This window comes from Raphanus sativus, chromosome 2 (assembly GCF_000801105.2).
Source record: "Raphanus sativus cultivar WK10039 chromosome 2, ASM80110v3, whole genome shotgun sequence".
Taxonomy (NCBI): Eukaryota; Viridiplantae; Streptophyta; class Magnoliopsida; order Brassicales; family Brassicaceae; genus Raphanus; species Raphanus sativus.
In genome coordinates, this window is record NC_079512.1 from 16,433,099 (window position 1) to 16,451,301 (window position 18,203).

The 18,203-nt window shown below is 40.2% G+C and overlaps 2 protein-coding genes across 3 annotated transcripts; one reads left to right on the top strand and one right to left on the bottom strand.

Annotated features, from left to right (window-relative positions):
• The first annotated feature begins 1,128 nt into the window (after positions 1-1,128).
• Positions 1,129-3,730, top strand: LOC108835766 (uncharacterized). The gene is made up of 6 exons (XM_057004159.1): positions 1,129-1,707; positions 1,845-2,231; positions 2,385-2,601; positions 2,690-2,711; positions 2,858-3,419; positions 3,461-3,730. The coding sequence occupies exons 1-6, from the start codon at positions 1,129-1,131 to the stop codon at positions 3,728-3,730; spliced, it is 2,037 nt and encodes a 678-aa protein (XP_056860139.1).
• A 2,533-nt stretch (positions 3,731-6,263) lies between these two features.
• Positions 6,264-10,322, bottom strand: LOC108843347 (chaperone protein ClpC2, chloroplastic). Of its 2 annotated transcripts, none has more exons than XM_018616525.2 (10): positions 10,156-10,322; positions 9,374-9,957; positions 9,164-9,279; positions 8,972-9,094; positions 8,695-8,880; positions 8,393-8,608; positions 8,097-8,314; positions 7,926-8,001; positions 7,750-7,839; positions 6,264-7,681 (listed from the first exon to the last, which is right to left on the bottom strand). In XM_018616525.2, exons 2-10 carry the CDS (start codon positions 9,939-9,941, stop codon positions 6,485-6,487), a joined length of 2,790 nt encoding a protein of 929 aa, XP_018472027.2. In that variant the 5' UTR covers positions 9,942-9,957; positions 10,156-10,322; the 3' UTR covers positions 6,264-6,484. The 2 variants fall into 2 exon arrangements, with proteins under 2 accessions (XP_018472027.2, XP_018472028.2); XM_018616526.2 differs by having other exon boundaries at positions 10,083-10,322.
• Positions 10,323-18,203: the final 7,881 nt, after the last annotated feature.

Genomic DNA, 18,203 nt, shown 5'->3' on the forward strand with positions numbered 1-18,203 from the left:
AATGGTTTTAAACTTAGTGGGTAATTGACCGAGTGATTGTGGTCGGGTGGTAAGGAGACGGGCCTGAGACACTAACATGTAAGTCACCATAGGTCTGTGATACCCTCAGATTAAAAAAAAAAAAAAACTTAGTGTATAATGGATTAGTCCAACCCATTTCACAAATGGATTGTGTTAACTTATTTAAGTTAATAAGTTAATGGTTTTAATGGTTAATTCATGAATAATAATCTTATAGTTTAAGAGGTTATTAACTAAGTACAAATATTTTGGGGACTGGTAATAAAAAATATGCTTTTAGATTTTGGAAAAGCATGGTTTATGGTAAATACAATTGGCTATTTGGCTGAAAAAAAACAATTTTGTGATTTTAATGAGAAAATTATATTTAACAGTTTGGCGGGAAACAGATAATTTAAGGTTTTGGCACGAAAAAAAACGATCAATTGTTTATGTAAACATACGATTTAAGATCTGGAGAAAAATTGTTTCTGTCACAGACAGACTGCTCTAAATGCTGCTAATCAGAAAAAAAATGGGAAGGATGAGGAACTTGTTTCTCTACGTTCAGAACTTGAGGTAAGGTACACTGGTGTACATGTTTCATTAGATGAACTACTTTTATTTGCATGATTAAACATTGTCTTATTCTTCCCTGCTATATTCAGAGCTTGAAAGAAGAGGCTACTGCTGCTGCAGAACGGCTTCAAGAAGCAGAGTCCGAAGCGAAATCTCTCTGCACAATGACTCAAAAGATATTGGGGGACATATGTTCAGATATTTACGGAAGTATAGATAATTTCATATCAGTAGATAGATATAGATAAATCTTGTAGTTACAATAAATATCACGTAGCTTCTCATGATGTATATATACTCAGCCATTGGCTTACTAATGAGATACACTATTACAGTACACAAATCTAAATGGTATCAGAGCAGAAGATCTTCAAAACTCTGATCTTTTGTTCTTGTTAATTGACGTGTAAGTCATGGCTGATCCTCAAGGTGCTCTGATTATTCAGAAGAAGGAAGAAGCGATGTTGAACTCGCCTTACAGTTGTTCGGTTCCGACAATCCAGGAGCCATAATTTGTTATGTTAAACTGAATGGTGAAAATTACAACGAATGGTCGTAGAGGTGGTCAATGCTCTGCAAGCCAAACGTAAATTAGGTTTCATCAAAGGAACTCTAAAGAAACCGGAGGAAACCAGTCCCGATCTGGAGAATTGGCTGACCGTTAACTCTATGATAGTAGGCTGGATTCGAGCTTCTATCGAACCGAAGGTGCGATCTACCGTCACGTACATCACGGAGGCGTACCAGTTGTGGGAAGATCTGAAGCAGAGATTTTCCGTGGGGAACAATGTACGTGTTCATCAGATTAAAGCTCATCTTGCCTCGTGTAGACAAAAGGGACTATCCGTGTTGGACTATTTTGGTAATCTCTCAAAGTTGTGGGAGGAGTTGCAAGTTTACCAACCGATTCATGCTTGTACGTGTGGAGCGGCAGCAGCTATTGCTAAGGAGAGAGAACATGAGAAAATTCATCAGTTTATGATGGGTTTAGACGATTCACGCTTTGTTAACATATCTACAAGCGTGATTGGTCTTGACCTGTTGCCTTCTCTTGGTGAGATTTACAATAAGATGGTGAGAGAGGAACAGAGACTGGCGTCTGCACGAAGTCATGAGCAGCAAGAAGCAGTTGGTTCGTAGCACGTCAGAGCTCTACTCCTCCACGAAGAGACGCCTCTAGCGACTCCACTTCAAACAGGGGAGATAACTCGATACTGCGTTCTCGTTTAATATGCTCTCATTATGGATGTTCGGATCACGAGAAGCGTGATTACTGGCAACTTGTCAGGTTTCCTGACAGGTACAACGAACGTAGTGGAGGTCGTGGTCAGGGATTTGGTAACAGAGGAAGAGGCCGTGGGATGAACAGTCGAGGGCGTGGTCAAGAAAACATTGCTCAAGCTTCAGTTACGAGCTCCAACTCATCCTTTCCGGAGTTCTCTGCAGATCAGTGGAAAGTGCTCAGCCAGATGATCCAAGAGAAAGCTGGTAATCAAGCCTCTGACAAGCTGTTTGGTAAGAACAAATTGGGTGATGTGATTCTCGACACGGGTGCGTCGCACCATATGACGGGGAATCGTGATTTATTGACTCATCTTGAAACGATTTCCCCTTGTTCTATTTCCTTTGCTGACGGGAACAGAACATTTGCAGTAAAGATGGGAACATTTGTCTTGTCCGATAAGATCACACTGCAGAGAGTGTTATTTGTTCATAATTTAAACTGCACTTTGATATCAGTTGTGAAACTTCTGAAGCAAGCAAACTGTTTTGCAACCTTCACTGATACGATTTGTGTTTTGCAGGACCGTTTTTCGAGGACTCTGATTGGAGCCGGTGAGGAACGCGATGGTGTGTATTACTTTACGGATTTGGTTTCAGTGAAGAGTCATCGGGCAGTTAGAGTTTCTGATCATGTTATGTGGCATCAATGCTTGGGTCATCCGTCGTTTTCAGTGTTTTCAGATTTATCTTTTGTTTCTAAATCAGCTAGCTCAAGTCCTTGCGACACTTTTTTTAGAGGTAAGCAAACTCGTGAATTTTTTATGAAAGTATGAATAAAACAACAATGTTTTTCTCTTATTCATGTTGATGTGTGGGGTCCTTACAGAGCTTCCTCGTCTTGTGGAGCAGTTTATTTTCTTACTATAGTCGACGATTACTCCAGGGCTGTATGGACGTTTCTTCTTCTTGAAAAATTAGAAGTTCAGAAATTTCTAAAATAGTTCTTGTCTTACACAGAAAAACAGTTCAATAAACCGGTCTGAATGGTGCGCAGCGACAACGGAACAGAGTTCATGGTTATGTCGTCGTTGTTTAAGGATCAAGATATTGTTCATCAAACTTCGTGTGTCAACACTCCACAACAAAATTGTCGCTTCGAAAGAAAACACAAACACATCTTAAACGTCTCGTGCGCTCTCTTGTTTCAAGCCAATTTACCAATCAAGTTCTGGGGCAAAGCAGTTCTCACGGCTGCTTATTTAATCAATAGAAATCCATCTTCAGTTCTGAACGGGCGTTCATATTATGAAGTTATCCATGGTGTTGCACCTGATTACAAGGCATTGCGGGTTTTTGGATCAGTGTGCTATGTACACAGAACCTCTCGAGATAAGGACAAGTTTGGACCTCGCAGTCGCCTATGTGTGTTTGTTGGTTACCCCATCGGCAAGAAATGCTGGAAGGTTTACGATATTGACAGGAATGTGTTTCTGGTGTCCCGTGATGTAGTGTTTCGTGAAGACTTGTTTCCATATGCAGACCAGAAAACTGAGCCTGCAGACGGCTCTCCAATAGACACCGTTAGCGATGAAGATTGGAATCTTCCACCGTTGGGCGTAAGGGGGAGCGTGGTTGATCAATCAGACATTTCTGGAAGCGAAAAGAGGAGCCGGTTCCTGTTATTCCGCCTGCTATCACTGTCTCAGAGGCACCTCCTGCTTCCAATTCAGAATCACCTCTTCCTGTCTCAGAAACACTTCATGCTTCTATACAAGAAGTCTCGACGTCAGCTCCTGAGCAAGCATCTTCTCCGACGAATGCTACTAACGACGCAGAGGCAGTTGTGCCTGAAACACTTGGTAGAGGTCAACAGAAGAAAACAACACCAGTGAGACTTCGTGACTATCTTCTACAATGCAACAGCTGACTCTGAAAATAATACACACTATTTCGTTTTTTCCTCCCCCACATTAGAGTCTTCGGCATCGGTCTTAGGTAAATCACTGTACCCTCTGTCTGATTATATTACTGATGAACAATTTTCTACTACCCAACGAACTTTTTGACAGCAATAGCAAACGCCTCTTAACCAAAGAACTTCACTGAAGCCATGAAACTAGAAGTTTGGAGGAATTCTGTTGGAAAAGAAGTGATTGCTCTTGAAGATAGTGACACTTGGGATATCATAGATTTGCCGCCTGGAAAAGAAGCTATTGGCTGTCTATGGATCTTAAAAATCAAATATAATGCAGATGGTACAATCGAGAGATACAAGGCTCGTCTACTTGTCAATGGTAAAAGTCAAATAGAGGGAGAGGACTATAAAGAAACGTTTGCTCCGGTGCCAAGATGACAACGGTACGTGCTCTATTGCGACTGGTTGCAGCCAAGCAGTGGGAAGTGTATCAAATGGATGTCCAGAACGCGTTTCTTCATGGAGATCTTGAGGAGGAGGTCTACATGAAGCTACCTCCAGGCTTTCGACATTCTCATCCAAACAAAGTGTGTAAACTGCGGAAGTCTTTATACGGCCTGAAACAGGCTCCAAGATGCTGGTTTAAGAAGCTCTCTGATGCTTTGATACGGTTTGGTTTTGAGCAATCTTATGAAGATTACTCTCTCTTTTCCTATGAACGCCATGGTGTTGAGCTCCGAGTTCTCGTTTATGTTGATGATCTACTTATATGCGGCAACAATTCTCATATGGTACGAAGGTTCAAGGAATATTTAAGTAAGTGTTTTGCAATGAAGGATTTGGGGAAGTTGAAATATTTCCTTGGTATAGAAGTTAGCAGAGATCCTGAAGGTATTTTTCTCTCGCAGCGTAAGTATACGCTTGATATCGTCGCAGAAACATGCAATCTTGGATCTAGGCCAGTGTCGACTCCGCTGGAGCAAAATCATCAGCTCGCCAAGTCCAAAGCACCTTCTCTCGCTGATCCTACTAAATACCTTCGTCTGATGGGGCGTTTGATTTACCTTCTCAACACTCGGCCTGAGTTGTGCTATTCTGTTCATTTACTATCTCAGTTCATGCAAGCGCCTACTGAAAAACATTGGTCAGCAGCGCTTAGGGTCATGCGTTACTTAAAAGGATCACCAGGACAAGGGATACTACTGTCATCAAACTCAGACCTCGCGCTAAATGTCTACTGCGACGCGGATTGGAGTGGTTGCCCTTTGTCTCGGAGGTCTTTGAGTGCGTTTGTTGTTATGTTTGGGGGTTTTCCTATTGCGTGGAAGACAAAGAAGCAAGATACAGTTGCAATATCATCAGCAGAGGCTGAATATCGTTCGATGGGAGTTGCAGTAAAAGAGACAAAGTGGATTCGGCGTCTTCTCAAGGAATTTGGTGTTGATCAACCTGTGCCTACGCGTTTCTTCTGTGATAATAAAATTGCTATACACATTGCAGCGAATCTGGCTTTTCATGAGCGTACGGAGCACTTGGAACGTGATTGTCATTCATTTAGAGATGTTGTTAAAGCCGGTCTCATCGTCACTCATCATATTATTTCTGACTCGCAAATTAATCCACATACTCCAACTTGAGGGAGAGTATTGGGGGATATATGTTTGAAGTATAGATAAGTCCATATCAGTAGATAGATATAGATGAATCTTGTGGTTACGATAGAGATCACGTAGTTGCTCATGATGTATATATACTCAGCCATTGGCTTACTAATGAGCTACACAATTACATTATACAAATCTACAAAAGATGATTTTAACACAGGACGAAATGGTTTGTCGAGAAAACTTGGGTGTCAGAACGGTGGATGAGCATTATTATGTTTCTCTAGTAACACCTATAAGCTCATCTTATAATGAATCTGCACGCTCAAAAAGGATTATTATCTAGTAATCGCATGTCACATCTAGACGAGTGCTATATATTTTTGGCATTCTGCATAGCCAAAAGCAAATGTTGATTTCTTTTTCTCTTTTTGTTTTCCTATTTCTAAATCCCAAAATCCAGATTTGTAGATGTATATGGTAATGAATTTTTTTTCTCTAATCTTTAGAGAGGAGAGGGTACGCCCTTTTTGTCTCGTCTTTCTTTAATACCCCCTCTCTATGTAGAGTTTCTTGGATGCTTTGTAAGGACATCTTCATTGGTGAACCCGTGTTGGAGTTCACCATTTTGATTATTTATTATTATTATTATTATTTATTATTTTTCGTTTTACTTTTTCTAAAAAAAAAAAAAACTACTAGCAAACCACCACGTGGCGAACCAGATTCACCACAGAGAGCTCACGCGAGGCGGGTTCAACAAAACTGGGATATTTTAATATTTTTTTTTATTGGGAACTGTGTGTACTTTTGCCATGAACTCTCAATGCTCATGGCCTAAGGATTGCACCTTGTCTAGCCACATCCTCTCGGTCTTTGACAAATAGGTGCAAGAGTTTTCAGTTCAGTAAAGAAAGTGGTCAGAGAAGAAGAAAAAAAAATAACCTGAAAACACCTGACCCGGTTAGAGATGGGACCATTAATGCTTCTAGCAATCCAAGTCCAACAAGCTTTGTGAAAATGAAAAAAAAAAAACACTTTGATCAAAAAAAAAAAAAAGAAAAAAAGAAAACACATGCAACACAACCCAAGCAATCAATATCCAGCTAGAAGAGAGAAAACAAAAAAAAAACAAAAATCTCTAGAACACTTATCATTCCTTCTACAACACAAAAACTGGATCTTCCATGGCTTCTTCAGCAATACTACCACCTCCACTCTTACCATTCAACACAACCACACTTCCTTCAGCATCAACATCAACAATCACCGAATCACCATCTTTAATCTCCCTTGAAAGCATCTTCTCCGCCATGCTATCTTCCAGAAGCCTCATTATCGCTCTTCTCAGCGGCCTCGCACCATAACTCGGGTCAAACCCTTCATCCACCACTCTCTCCTTAAACCTCTCCGTCACTTGAAGCTCAATCTCTTTCTCCTTAAGCCTCACCACCACTTCTTTAAGCATTATATCAGCAATCTCCTTCACTTCCAGCTTCGTCAGCTGTCTGAAAACAATCATCTCATCTAACCTGTTCAAGAACTCCGGTCTGAAATACTGCTTCAGTTCCTCGGTGACCAAGCTCTTGATCCTGTTGTAGCTGCTGTCTTTCTCGTCGTAGTCGAGATCAAACCCGATTCTTCTGCCACCCTTTTCAATCACGCTGCTTCCTACGTTCGATGTCATGATCAGAAGCGTGTTCTTGAAATCAACAGTTCTTCCTTTGCTGTCTGTTAGTCTCCCGTCCTCTAGGATCTGAAGCATCATGTTGAACACATCCGGATGAGCTTTCTCTATTTCGTCGAAGAGGACAAGCGTGTAAGGCCTGCGTCGAACCGCCTCAGTTAACTGACCTCCTTCCGTGTACCCTACGTAACCAGGAGGCGAACCGATGAGTTTTGAGACCGTGTGCCGTTCCATGAACTCACTCATGTCGAGACGGATCATCGCTTCTTCTGAACCGAAGTAGTAAGCAGCTAAAGCTTTGGCAAGCTCTGATTTCCCCACACCGGTTGGACCAGAGAAGATGAAACTCGCTATGGGACGGTTCGGGTTCTTGAGTCCAACACGTGCACGTCTGATGGCCCGGCTAATGGCTTTGACGGCTTCGTCTTGGCCAATGACTCTTGTGTGTAGCGTCTGCTCCATCTTGAGAAGACGGCTAGATTCATCGGAGGAGACTTTCTCTACAGGGATTCCTGTCCAGGTGGAGACAATGTGTTGGATGTCGGATTCAGTGACAGTAGGTCCTCCTTCTTCCCCAGCTTCTGTCTCAGCTTTGCTCACTTCTTTGCCTTTGGCTAAAACAGCTGCCATCTCGGCTCTTAGCTCTATTTCCCGGTCACGGTGAGAACCAGCCTGTTGGATTGGAGAAGAACACTGTAAACACACTAATCTTGGGTTTATAGACAGTAAGACAAACTCACCTTCTCAAAGTCTTGGGCTCTCACAGCTTCATTCTTCTCCTTAGTGATCTGTCTTAGTTGCTTTTCAAGCTCTCTAGCTTCCTCAGGGACCTAATCAAACAAAAAAAACTCCATCCTCAGTTATATACATATAAAAGACAATGTTCTGACAATGCAAGAGACATGCAACTATGAACCTGAGCATGGCGCAGTCGAACCCGAGACCCAGCTTCATCAATCAAGTCAATGGCTTTGTCTGGTAGAAACCGATCACTATTCTCATTCAAGAGAAGAAACAAACAGGATTTGATTAAAACGCTGCAAACTTGTCTAAGAAACTGTGTTGAAAACAAGGAAGAAACAAGTACCTGATGTACTGATGTGAGAGTTGCGCAGCAGCAACCAAGGCATCGTCAGTGTATCGGAGCTTGTGGTGGATCTCATACCGCTCACGGAGACCGTGCAAGATCTGTATAGCTTCATCAACAGTTGGTTCAGGTACCTTCACAGGCTGGAACCTTCTCTCTAACGCAGGATCTTTCTCAATGTGCTTTCTGTACTCGTCCAATGTTGTTGCACCAATACACTACAAACCATAACAATTGAGTCTCTGTTTACATTAATATAATACATTTTGACCAATAGAGAGGATGGGAAACATTACCTGCAATTCACCTCTGGCAAGAGCTGGCTTTAAGATGTTGGCAGCATCAATGGCACCTTCGGCTGCTCCTGCACCGATCAGAGTGTGCACTTCATCAATAAACAGAATGATGTCATCACTCTGTCTGATCTCCTCCATAAGCTTCTTCAATCTTTCCTCGAATTCTCCACGATACTTGGTTCCAGCCACTAGAAGACCCATATCAAGAGTTATAACCTGGAAAGTAAAGGTAAAACACTTTGAAAACATATACTCTTCTCAGCATCTTAAAAGACATATCCAATAGAGAGAATTTTTCTTACTGTCTTCCCCTCAATTGTTTCAGGAACATCATCACTGGCTATTCTCTGTGCGAGTCCTTCAGCTATTGCTGTCTTACCAACTCCAGGTTCTCCAATAAGACAAGGGTTGTTCTTGGTTCTTCGAGCCAAGATCTGGACCACTCGTTCAATCTGTGGCTGCCTTCCAACAACAGGATCTAGTTTACCCTGTGACAGAAAGTGAAAAACCAAGTCTTAACATTGCACTTTCTTGAGAGTTTCTTCAAGATATGAGTACTAAGTGAATCATTTTTATTACCTCCTCTGCTAGTTTGGTTAAGTTAGTCCCATACTCTTCCAGTGTTGGCATCTTGCTGTTTCCGCTTGATCCTCCACCGACGTTTGCGGTCACTTCATTGTTTTCTCCGACCATACGTATAACCTGAAGTAATAAACTCTATCAAGAAACTGTTTACAAAGAGACATAACATGGTTGTGAGGATGCATTTACCAGCGTCCGGATGTTACTAGCATCTACACCCATATTCTCAAGGACACGAGCTGCAACACCTTCCCCTTCACGAAGAAGACCAAGCAAGAGATGCTCTGACCCAATGTAGTTATGCCCTAGAGTTTAAAAAAATAACAATGTATTTATAAGAAGCACCACCAACCCTAAAATAATAAACAGAAACAGATTCAGGACAAGTTCAGCTCTTACCGAGTTGTCGAGCTTCCTCTAGTGACAACTCCAGGACACGCTTTGCACGAGGAGTAAAAGGGATCTCCACAGCCATAAACCCACTGCCTCTTCCAATGATCTTCTCCACTTCCACACGAGAATCCTTAAGATTGATCCCCGTGGATTTAAGAACCTTTGCAGCGATCCCAGTCCCTTCCCCAATGAGACCCAACAGTATCTGCTCGGTGCCAACAAAGTTATGTCCAAGTCTCCGAGCTTCCTCTTGAGACAGCATTATGACCTTAATTGCCTTCTCGGTGAACCGCTCAAACATGGCTTTTGTAACACCTCGGCTAGCTCTTCCTTTCCGAGATGAGATTTGAAGGTTAGCCTTATTAAAGAAACCATGAGAAGGCCTTGCTATTAGATGATCCACCGCTTTGGTAGCCCTTAACCCTGTGAAGCTCTGGAAACTCAGAACCGGAGTTTGTGAAGAGTACATCATCTTCACACATGTTCTTCTTGGTTTTCTATACTCTTCGGACTGAACATGTCTTCCGGGACCGAGTAAAGGACGGACTGTGAAATTAGTCAAGAGCCTAGCCATGGTGCAGAGTCGGATGCTGCATTTGGGGTAAACGGTAAATCATAAGTTCTAGCTCATTATACAGTAAAATACAATATGAAGAGAACCCAGATTACTAAAACTCAAAATGGAACGATTTGAAGGAAAAAAAAAAGTCTCTACCTTTATGTTTCAAAGTGAAGACAAGAGAGAAACAGAAACCTAGTGGAAACAGAGAAAGGGTTTTAGGTTTTACCGTCTACGCCTTTGGCCTTGGGGTAAAGAAGTGCGAGAGAGTTTTTTAATGGTCGGCCCGTCTGGGGAAAGAGATAGGCAGCGAAGAGAGACCGAAACAAAGGAGATTACTTTTACTTTGCTTCTCTCTCTCTCGTTTTATTCACTCTGTCTCGTCGTCTACACTGCATCGCAGCCGTTCAACCCACCTAACAGGGTTACATACAAGCCATTAGATCACTTAAGAGTGTTTTGCGCCGTCAGATTAAATTACCTTTTATAAGTCAACCCCTAATATGAGAATTTTTGTCATAAGGGTTTGTTTATGTTAAAGTGTTCAATCCGGATATTAATTCGGTGTGGTTTTTTCGGTATTTCAATTTATAAAAAATAGTTATCATATCAAAACTATATTTATTTTGGTTTGATTTAGTTCATATACTATTGATTTTCAGTTTATTTGATTTTATACCAAAAAATATAAATTTATTTTATTTTCCAAAATATTAGATATCGATTTTCATATAACATGAAGATATTTTTATTTTAAATAGTCTATTTTTGTTTTTTATTTTACTATTTTAAATAACTAATAAAAAATTAAGTTAATAGTTATAATATTTTTATAATTAAAAAACCGCTACAAGAAAACAACACTTTGGCGAGGAAAATTAACGAGGAGATATGATCCTCGTAATTTTACGACGAGTTTACGAGGAATTTACAAAGAAAGAACAAAATGTCGTTATTTCCTCGTAAAGTAACGAAGAAAATATTTCGTCGTAAAACCATCGTAACATTACGTGGTTTTAACGAGGAAATACACTTTCCTCGTAAACACCACGTAAACCTTGCATCATCTTTACGAGGAAATGAGAAAATATACTTTCCTCGTAAAACCCACGTAAATTCGCGTCTTCTTTACGAGGAAATATTTACGTGAACTTAACGAGGAATTTTAAAACACGTTTTTTTTTTCTACCTACCTATTCCTCGCAAATTCATCGCAAAACTTCAACTACCAGATTCGAAAATTTTCTATAAATATGGAAGTTTCAACATCATTTTAAACACACCAACAAGAACAAAAAAAAAGTGAAAAGAAAAAAATGTCAGGCTCCGGGAATGTCTACGAGTTGTGGAGCTGGATGTATATGCATAGAGATGCTAACGGGAGAGTGACGAAAGAATACATTGTGAGACTGGAGACATTTATGCATCAAGCAGATTCCACACCGCTCGTCCTAGAAAGGGGTAAGATGTTATGTCCATGTCGGAATGCAATAATTCGAAATTGACAAATCGTGAAAATGTTTGGAAGCATTTAATAAATAGAGGTTTCACGCCAAATTACTATATCTGGTTTCAACATGGAGAAGGTTATAATAATTATGATAGAATGAAGCTAGTAGTAGTAATAGCAATTTTCAGGAAGAACCGGTTGCTCATCATTTGCATAATGAACATAGTTACCATCAGGAGGAGCAGATGGTAGATTTTGATAGGGTTCATGATATGGTAACTGATGCATTCGTAGCTCATGATGAAGATGAAGAACCTAACATAGATGCAAAAAAGTTTTATGAAATGTTAAATGCGGCGAATCAACCACTTTACAGTGGTTGTAGAGAAGGTTTCTCTAAATTGTCGTTGGCTGCTAGAATGATGAATATTAAAACTGATCACAATCTACCTGAAAGTTGCATGAATGAATGGGCAGACTTGTTTAAAGAGTATTTGCCGGAAGACAATGTGTCTGCTGATTCTTATTATGAGATTCAGAAACTGGTTTATAGTCTTAGGTTGCCTTCGGAGATGATAGATGTTTGCATCGACAACTGCATGATCTACTGGGGAAATGATGAGAAGTTAGAAGAATGTCGATTCTGCAAGAAGCCACGATTCAAGCCGCAAGGACGGGGACGTAATAGGGTATCGTACCAAAGGATGTGGTACCTACCAATTACAGACAGATTGAAAAGATTGTACCAATCAGAGCAGACTGCCGGAAAGATGAGATGGCATGCCGAGCATACTCAGACGGATGGTGAGATGACACATCCATCAGATGCAAGAGCCTGGAAACATTTTAACAAAGTATATCCGGAATTCGCTAGCAATATCCGGAATGTGTATCTCGGATTATGCACAGATGGATTTAGTCCATTCGGAATGTCAGGGAGACAATATTCATTGTGGCCAGTCTTTCTTACGCCATACAACCTGCCACCAGAGATGTGCATGCAACGGGAGTTGCTATTCTTGACCATATTAATACCTGGTCCGAAACATCCTAAAAAGTCGCTGGATGTTTTCCTGCAACCCCTGATAAAAGAGTTGAAGGATTTATGGTCAACTGGGGAGAGGACGTATGACTGCTCAACGAAGACGAATTTCACGATGCGAGCGATGCTTTTGTGGACCATAAGTGACTTTCCTGCCTATGGGATGTTGTCGGGATGGACTACACATGGGAGATTAGCTTGTCCATATTGTAATGGAGCGACAGATGCGTTTCAACTGAAGAATGGAAGGAAGACAAGTTGGTTCGATTGTCATCGTCGATTTCTTCCCATTGGCCATCCGTACCGAAGAAACAAGACATTGTTTAGGTACAAAAAGGTTGTGAGAGACACTCCTCCTCCATATTTAACTGGAGAAGAAACTGAAAAGCAACTCGATTACTATGGAGCTTTGGAAACAGTTCCTTGTGGTGGTAATTGGCATGTCCCCCCTAATATGCATGATTCTTATGGTGTTCATCACAACTGGTACAAGAAGAGAATATTTTGGGAGTTGCCATATTGGAAGGATCTTCTTCTGCGCCACAACCTCGATGTGATGCATATAGAGAATAATTTCTTTGAGAACATCATGAATACAATATTGAATGTCCCGGGGAAGACAAAAGACAACATAAAATCGAGGTTAGACTTGCCGGATATTTGCTCAAGAAGTGAGTTACATATAAACAGCAATGGGCAAGTTCCTGTTCCGATATTCAGATTGTCTTGAGAAAAAAAGTCGGTGTTGTTCAACTGGGTAGCATCAGAAGTGAAATTCCCCGATGGGTATGTTTCAAATCTGTCTAGATGCGCTGAAAAGGGTCAAAAGTTCTCTGGGATGAAGAGTCATGACTGTCATGTCTTTATGCAACGACTACTTCCCTTTGCTTTTGCGGAGCTGCTTCCTACAAACGTACATGAAGCACTTGCAGGTACTATATATATTATATATTGCAGTAATTTTATATATAATGATTTAGTTTGAAATAATATATGACTAATAATGTGTATAATTGTTTTTGGAATATACAAAGCATTGGAGCATTTTTTAGGGATCTGAGCACCCGCACTCTTAAAGTAGAAGTCGTGGAACAGCTTCAAGAGAACATTCCCATCTTATTGTGCAACTTGGAGAAGATATTTCCTCCTGGGTTTTTTGACGTCATGGAGCATCTAGCTGTGCACCTCCCATATGAGGCATTGCTTCGTGGACCTGTACATTACAGATGTATGTATCAGTATGAGCGAGCCATGAAATATTTGAAGGGAAAAGCAAAGAACCTTGCAAAGATTGAAGGTTCTATAATTGCTGGAAGTTTGACGGAAGAAACTTCTCACTTCACATCGTACTACTTTGCGTCAAAAGTACGTACCCGGAAAAGAGCTCCAAGGAGATATGATGATGGTGGTGTCGCGCCAACATACGCAGTTGCTGGTGTTCCTGACATCTTTAGCCAGATTGGGCGACTGGGTGGAAAATCAAAAGAGGTTTGGTGGTCGAGTGAAGAAGACGCTCATAGTGCACACACCAATATTCTACTCAATTCTGAGGATCCATTGATTCGTTATTTTGAAATGTAACATAAATGGACACATATAAATTAACACATATATATAATTGCCAAATATTAATTAATATAAAATGTGATTTTACAGCCTATTTGTTTCACAAGTCGAAGAAATATTCTCAAGTATATCCACAACTGACGTAGACAAAAGGAAAAATCAACACTTTATAAAGTGGTTGAAGAATCAGGTATTAACTCAAAATCATTATTCATAAATGATATGTATTTTAACGTTCACTTTGTTTTTGCAGGTTGATTTTGACGACGATGCAGATTATCCTAAGTGGTTACATGAAGTAATTCAATCTCCACATGTAAAGGTCACCACCTCACAGATGTATTTCACACGAGGCTATACTTTTCACACATATGAGTATGGTAGACAGCGGGCGACCAGTAACTATGGAATATGTGTGAAAGGGGAAACCGATTTCTACGGTATCTTGACAGAGATTATTGAAGTGGAATTTCCAGGGATATTGAAGCTGAAATGCGTCCTCTTCAAATGTGAGTGGTTCGACCCCGTCGTCAACAGAGGTATTCGGTTTAACAAATTCGGTGTAGTTGATGTCAATGGTGGACGAAGGTACAACAAATTCTTTATCTGGCATACATGAGCAGAATAAGCTTACTTCTATGTTTTCTTTATTTTTCAGGTACAACAAATTCGAACATTTCATCTTAGCTTCACAAGCAGATCAAGTTAGCTACCTTCCATACCCTCGGATGAGAGAATCGGGAATAAATTGGTTATCCGTGATCAAAGTTACACCTCGAGGACGAATCATTAGTGGAGAAGAACCACCATTGCAAGAAGAACAGATAAATGAAGTCGAGGAACCTGAACAACAAATTGATGACATTCTTCTCATTGATCCGCATAATCATGAGTATGAAGATCTTACCGACGATGGCACAGACGAAGCTGTTGAAGACGAGTTTAATGAAAATGATGATGTTTCTAGTGATGACGAAAATGTATCTGATTGATGTATTTGTGTTTTAATATGATTGATTTTCAGACTTAATGCATCTGATTCGATTATTTTAATCATGAAAAACTATTTAATGTATTGAGATTATAAGAATTTGGGAATGTTTATAAAGAATTTGGGAATGTTTATAAAGAAAAAAATATATTGAGGTTTGAGGTTTTGAATGAAAAATAAAAGATTGAGGTTTGGGATTGGAATATGAAGAGTATAAGATAGGAAAGATGGTGTTTGTGGTTTGGGGTTTTTGATTTTAGGCGTTTAGAAAGCAAACCTCGTTAATTCCTCGTAGTTTACGACGAAATAACGAGAAAAATAGAAAAAAGAAAAATGCGGGCCTCGTTAATTCCACGTAAGACGGAATCGTCGTAAAGACCTCGTAAGCTTACGTGGAATTACCGAGGCTTTCTGTTTTTTTTTATTTCTTCGTTATTTCCTCGTGGGTTTACGAGGTTTTAACGAGATATGTTGTCTAAACCCCTAAACCCTAAACCCCAAACCCCATATTTCTTATCTATTTTGTCTAAATCCCAAACTCCAAACCCCATTAATAATTTTATAATTTTCAAAAGATTATATTTTTAAATCTTCAAAAGATTATATTTTCAAATCTTTAAAAGATTATATTTTTAAATCTTCAAAGGATTATATTTTTGTTGCAAGATAAAAAAAATTAAATAAATAATTTGATTTTGTATAAGTTTATATTAGAAAGAAGAGATTGATATTAGAAGTTAAAGAATTGTGGTTATAAATTTTGAGGTTTGAAATGTTAAGAATATTAAGGTTAAAAGGAAGATACGTTATGAATATATGAAGTAGAATATAAGAAAGATGGGGTTTAAGGTTTGGGGTTTTTGATTTTAGAGGTTTAGAAAGCAAACCTCGTTAATTCCTCGTAGTTTACGACGAAATAACAAGGCAAATAGAAAAAAATAAAAACGCGAGCCTCGTTAATTCCACGTAAGACAGAATCGTCGTAAAGACCTCGTAAGCTTACGTGGAATTACCGAGGATTTCTGTTTTGGGACGGAATAGAAACACGGGCCTCGCTATTTCTTCGTTTGATTTGGGACGGACCTCGCAATTTTCTCGTAAGTTTACGAGGTTTTTACGAGGAACAGAAAGACGGGCCTCTTTAATTCCTCGTAACTCTACGAGGAAATTGCGAGACCTTCGTAAGTTATATATACAACCTCACACTCTCCATTCGTCCCAACTTCCTCTCCATTTCCTCCCCATTTCGTCTCCAACTCCTCTCCCATTCCTCTCTCCTTCGAAAATGGTAATTTCCTCGCCCCATAATTAGTTTAGGGAATTTAGATAGGTGGTTAGTTTAGGTGGTTAGTTTAGGGAATTTAGATAGGTTTACGGATTTTATGTTCGTTAGATAGATTTTTTAATTATTGTTGATAGATTTTTAATTATTGATGATCATAAACTCAAAAATATATATTTTTGCAGGTTCGGGCGAACAGGCTTACTGCTCACTACAGGGAGATGTTCGGTGAGCCTGGTAGTCAGTTAAACCCGCCAGGTTCTTCTTCAGGTGCCGACGGTTCCGGTTCTTCAGATCAGGAGTCTGTTCCCGAGACTCAGCATTTCTTCCCTCCGTTGCCTCCTCTGATGGCTCATCCGATGGCTCCTCCGGTGGCTCCTCCGGTAGCTCCTCCGATGGCTCCTCCTGAGATTCCCGCCGCTGTTCATTCCGATCTCATGGTGCCACCTACTGTTCCCTTCTCGCAGTACACTGTCGAGGATATTCTCGGTATGCCAGGCAGAGCTGGTTTACCAATCATAGACCCCGACAGACCCGACGGGACTTTGTGGTAAGTGCATTTTTAATTAATTATTTTAATTATAACTTCATTAAATAATTTAAATTTTCATTTTTTTCCAGGTTTGGGGTTGACAATTGCCTTGCGACAGATGTAACCGAGACGATTAAAGGTTACTTCTCCATGGCGCATCCAAACTGGAAGTTGACGCCGATCTACATCAGAAAGACGTGGTCAAGATTTACGCTGTAAGTAATTCTATTAATTAATTATTTTATATTTTTTTCTTAAAATAACAGATTATTAAATTTTTTTTTTGCAGCAAAAGTATCATTGGTCTATCGGGATCAGTGAGAGAGTGAGGAAGGCGTTTTACGGGAAGGCACAAGTTCGCTTGGCGGACACGGTTTGCAACTGGAAGGGCGACTGGATCGTCAAGGGGTACACCCGTGGCAAACCCGCTGAGCTTACCACGGTGTTTGGGACGGCCTCATCCGTTACTGGAAGGATCCCAACTCCATTAGGATCGCAAACATTTGTGATGCCGCCCGTAACACGGTAGACGAGCACGGTAACGGCCCGATGCTACACTCTGCGGGCCAAAAACTCCATGCCGGTGTCCGTTTGCAAATGGTATGTAATTAAATAATAATTTTTTAATTATTAATTTTAATATAAATATATTTCTAACAATTTTCTTAAATATTTTTAGGCCAAAGAGTTGGGACGTCTCCCGACTCTTCCGGAACTTTACGAGCGGACCCACAAGAACAAGGCGGGCCAGTTTTTAGATGGCAAGTCCGAGCTAATCTACAACGACGTTATTGCTCGGGTTGAGGAGCGCCAGACTCAGCTGACCCAGCAGTCCGCCGACGGATTACCCGTTACCTTATCCACAACTGAAGTGGATAAGATTTACGAGGAGATAAATTTTTTAACATTATATCTTTTTAATTATTAATTCATTAAATTTACCTTTTAAATTTAACTAACAAATATTTTTTTTTTGTTTTTAAGGTTGTCCCTAAGAAAAAGGGACGTACGTTGGGGATCGGTTTCGTCAATGATGTCCCGAGAGCGATATCGTCTTATGCTCAGAGACGGACCAAAGAAGTCACTCAGTTGCGTTCCGAGCTGAGCGCGACCAAAAACCGTGTGAGTGGACTCGAGGCCTTCATCGACGTTATAGCGTCCACAAACCCGGAATGGGAAGCTTTGTTGAAGAACATGAAACAACAAAATCCCATTCCAGGCGAGTCATCGGGCACACATAACGAGGAGGATGTTACGAGGAGGAGCGAGAAATTCTACGAGGCCATGAACGAGCCTTAATTTTTTTAGTTTTTTTCGGTTTATGTATTATAAAATCCAAAACTTAATTATATATAAAATATTTTGTTGCTTTGAATTTTATTTAAAATTTATTTATAAACCCAAATATTTAAAT

Bases quoted from the DNA above. Each gene is read 5' to 3' on its own strand.
- LOC108835766 (XM_057004159.1), top strand. From the start codon at position 1,129: ATGGTCGTAGAGGTGGTCAATGCTCTGCAAGCCAAACGTAAATTAGGT. The intron at 2,232-2,384 runs GTAAAGATGGGA...TGTGTTTTGCAG, and splicing joins ACGGGAACAGAACATTTGCA to GACCGTTTTTCGAGGACTCT. The intron at 2,712-2,857 runs GTTTATTTTCTT...AATGGTGCGCAG, and splicing joins CTTCCTCGTCTTGTGGAGCA to CGACAACGGAACAGAGTTCA.
- LOC108843347 (XM_018616525.2), bottom strand. From the start codon at position 9,941: ATGGCTAGGCTCTTGACTAATTTCACAGTCCGTCCTTTACTCGGTCCC. The intron at 8,609-8,694 runs GTAAGAAAAATT...TTTACTTTCCAG, and splicing joins AAACAATTGAGGGGAAGACA to GTTATAACTCTTGATATGGG. The intron at 7,840-7,925 runs GTTCATAGTTGC...TTGTTTGATTAG, and splicing joins TTCGACTGCGCCATGCTCAG to GTCCCTGAGGAAGCTAGAGA.